The following is a 3,053-nucleotide window of genomic DNA, read 5'->3' on the forward strand; positions in this document are numbered from 1 at the left end:
TATTGTATTGAATTTAGAAATTAAAGACTCGGTTTGATTTACCTTCTCAATTTTTTTTATTTTTAGTATTTTTAATTTTTTGTTTTCACAAAATTAAAAAATAATAATATGGATCCGTCACTAGTTATTGTTGTTGTTTATAAAAAAGTTTTATTTTTATTTTTATTTTTAATACATATAAATTTTTTTCTAATAGGTATACAGAAAATCCAAAAGAATCCGGAACCAAATGTACAAGGAATGCTTAGCACAAACCCATGTATTAATGTATGATGTCTACTATAAGGTGTCCCTGTCCACATGCACCTACCACCATTATTACTCCCTTCACTTCCTTAACCAATTCATTTCAATCTCTTTCTCATTTTCATTCTCATTCTCTAACTTCAATGGAAGGCATCACAGTGAGCGTCTACAAGAGCTTCAAGGATTTCCAAAAGAGGAGACGCTACCGCAAGCTCCATGGGTCGGGTCGCAGATCAAAGTCTGAGCAACTCGGGTCACGGCGTGGGACCCGATTCTGGGGATGGCGGGTCAAGGTTGCGCCCAAGATCCGAATCCGAAGAGTCCCTTCGCCAAAGAAGATGTTGCTGTGGCTGAGGGATGCTTATGTCAGGATGATGCTCGGCTTCGCCAACTCCCGTGTCATGACCATGAATGCCTCCGCTACGGGCTTCGGTGGGCCGTACTCTGTAGCTATTGGTGGGCTTGGGCCGGCCCAGCCCAAAGAGTACGACGAGAAGGTGATAGTTCAGATCTACAAGTCACTAGTCGCTGCTGGAAACTCCGCCAGTGTATGCAATCTTGGCGTCTAGAAGTGACTGGTATTTACCTCGTGTAAAGTTGATAGTTCAATATTTTTAGATGATAATTTAGTCAAATTAAATTATCAGTTAAATTATCAGCTTCAAATGAAATTAATTGCACTCAAATTTCTACCAAAATTACTCAAAAAGAGTAAATTATTATTTCAGAATCAAAACGGGAGTCCTCACTGTTCTGATTCTGATTATGAAATAGGTTTAGTAATTTGTTATTTATCCGATGTTGTGATAATTCCATAAAATTAACAATTGAATATTACTCATCTCTGTAGTCTTTTATGAGTATTGAATTAGTGTATATTTTTTATGATTAGGATTATCAGAACTCACATTTATATGATGAAAAATGACCATTTATTCCTCGAAAAATCATGTTCTCTATGAAATAATGCTAAAATCGTGTTTGAGTTAGAATATTTTCTGTTTGTTTCACCAAAAAGAACAGCCACTGGGTGGGAATAGAAGTGACACGAGCGCAAGGGTGGTTCTTGGCATTTAAGAGGTTTATTTATTATTATTATTATTATTATTATTATTCAAAATCTAATAAAACAAAAGTTTTGGATAATATGAGGGTCTAGCTGATTATGAAAGTTCCGGTTTTTAATTTGAGATAGGGATTGGTTGAGACTTTTGTTTTAATTACATATGTTAATCACTTATCATTCCGATTCAAAAAATTTCTTCATAAATCTTGCCAAATGAAGTACAAATTGTAAAAGCAATGAACCAATTTAGTTGATTGAGTGGTCAGTTTATTATTCCATTTAAACAAGTATAAGAGATTCAAATCTTGTCTTATATATACAGCAACTCATTAGTCAACACCAGACTCTTTTAAAGAATTAGTCCTTGGTAGAGATATATCTCGGTTCCAGTAAGACTCTAGAACATATATATAATGCATAAGTAGATCGATCCTAGTGATTTAACCGCTATTGTGCTACTAAAATTTAAATCTAAACATGAGTTAACAAAGTTAAAGAATATACTCTTACCTTAAAGTTAAAGAATAATGCGAACATAGAAAGAATAACAAGATAGGAAATAATTAACCATTTGTAGGATGACGTAAGGTGTTTAGGTTTTGATAGGACAAGGCGTAGCTTCTTGAAGACGGATCATGAAAATGCATGACACAATCTTGGACAGTGTGGTCATGCAAATAAAGTTATTGGGCCTTCCATGCTAAATTGGACACACCAGCCATGACTAAACACTTGTATGTAAGTAATTACATGATGAAAACAAACTTTAGTTGGCGTAACAATCAGATCTCTCGTTCACTTATTTTACTTAAGTAAGTGTTAAGAATTTTTTTCGCTTTCATGTATGTAAATTCCAATCCACGATTGATTAATTTTTGAACCTGGCTGAACCTGGCAAGCATAACTCACCAAAAAGATGGACCAATTTAGAATTTTGAGGCTGCTATATTCCAAAAACTCGTCTAACCCGGACCGTACTCATCTAACCCGAACCGTCTGACCCGCCTTGTCACCAAATAGTTGTCCATCTTTGTAGTTCAACTTGGTCCAAAGTAATAATTCAGTTAAGTTAATTATTAACTGAATAACAGAGAATAAGTAGGGAAGAAATAAATAGAAGAATTGGATAATTAATAAAAAGTAATTTTGTACACACATTATTTAGAGCTTGTTTGGATGAGATTCTAAAAAAAGATTTTTTTTCTGAAGAAAATATTTTTTTTCGAATTATCTTTTTTTAAAAGATCTTATGAAAAAACAAAATAATTTTATGTTTAGATATCTCATGCAAAAAAATCTTTTTATCTATCAATTATATTTGAGTATAACAATATAAAAGTACTTTTTTGTTTATTTATTACATAAAAATATTTTTTTTAAAAAAAAAATTTTAAAAAAATATATAAATTACAGTTTCTCAAAAAATATATATATTTTTTTTTCTAGTTCTTTTACTTTTACTACTAGAAATTTACTAAATACGCTGAAAAATAAAAATCTTACGCCCAAACAAGCACTTAATCAAATATGTTATTAAGATTTTCTTAATTCATATACATAGTTATAATTATAATTGAACAGTTTACTTTTAGGATTTTAGCTATGTTAAGTAGGTCAACTCGTTACAGCCACTCATGAGACAAGTTTTATGCAAAAAATTTAAAATATAAAATTTAAAATTTAAAATAAAAAATTATAAAAAATTAATTAACTGAAAAATAATTAATTTTTTAATTAAACT

At 31.1% G+C, this 3,053-nt stretch overlaps 1 protein-coding gene across 1 annotated transcript; it reads left to right on the plus strand.

Moving 5' to 3' along the window:
* LOC107621257 lies at positions 390 to 815 on the plus strand. The gene has a single exon (XM_016323290.1). It carries the CDS (start codon positions 390 to 392, stop codon positions 813 to 815), a length of 426 nt encoding a protein of 141 aa, XP_016178776.1.

The sequence above is a fragment of the Arachis ipaensis genome, chromosome B10 (assembly GCF_000816755.2).
Source record: "Arachis ipaensis cultivar K30076 chromosome B10, Araip1.1, whole genome shotgun sequence".
NCBI lineage: Eukaryota > Viridiplantae > Streptophyta > Magnoliopsida > Fabales > Fabaceae > Arachis > Arachis ipaensis.

Excerpts from the sequence above, each read along its gene's own strand:
- LOC107621257 (XM_016323290.1), top strand. The coding sequence starts at position 390 with ATGGAAGGCATCACAGTGAGCGTCTACAAGAGCTTCAAGGATTTCCAA.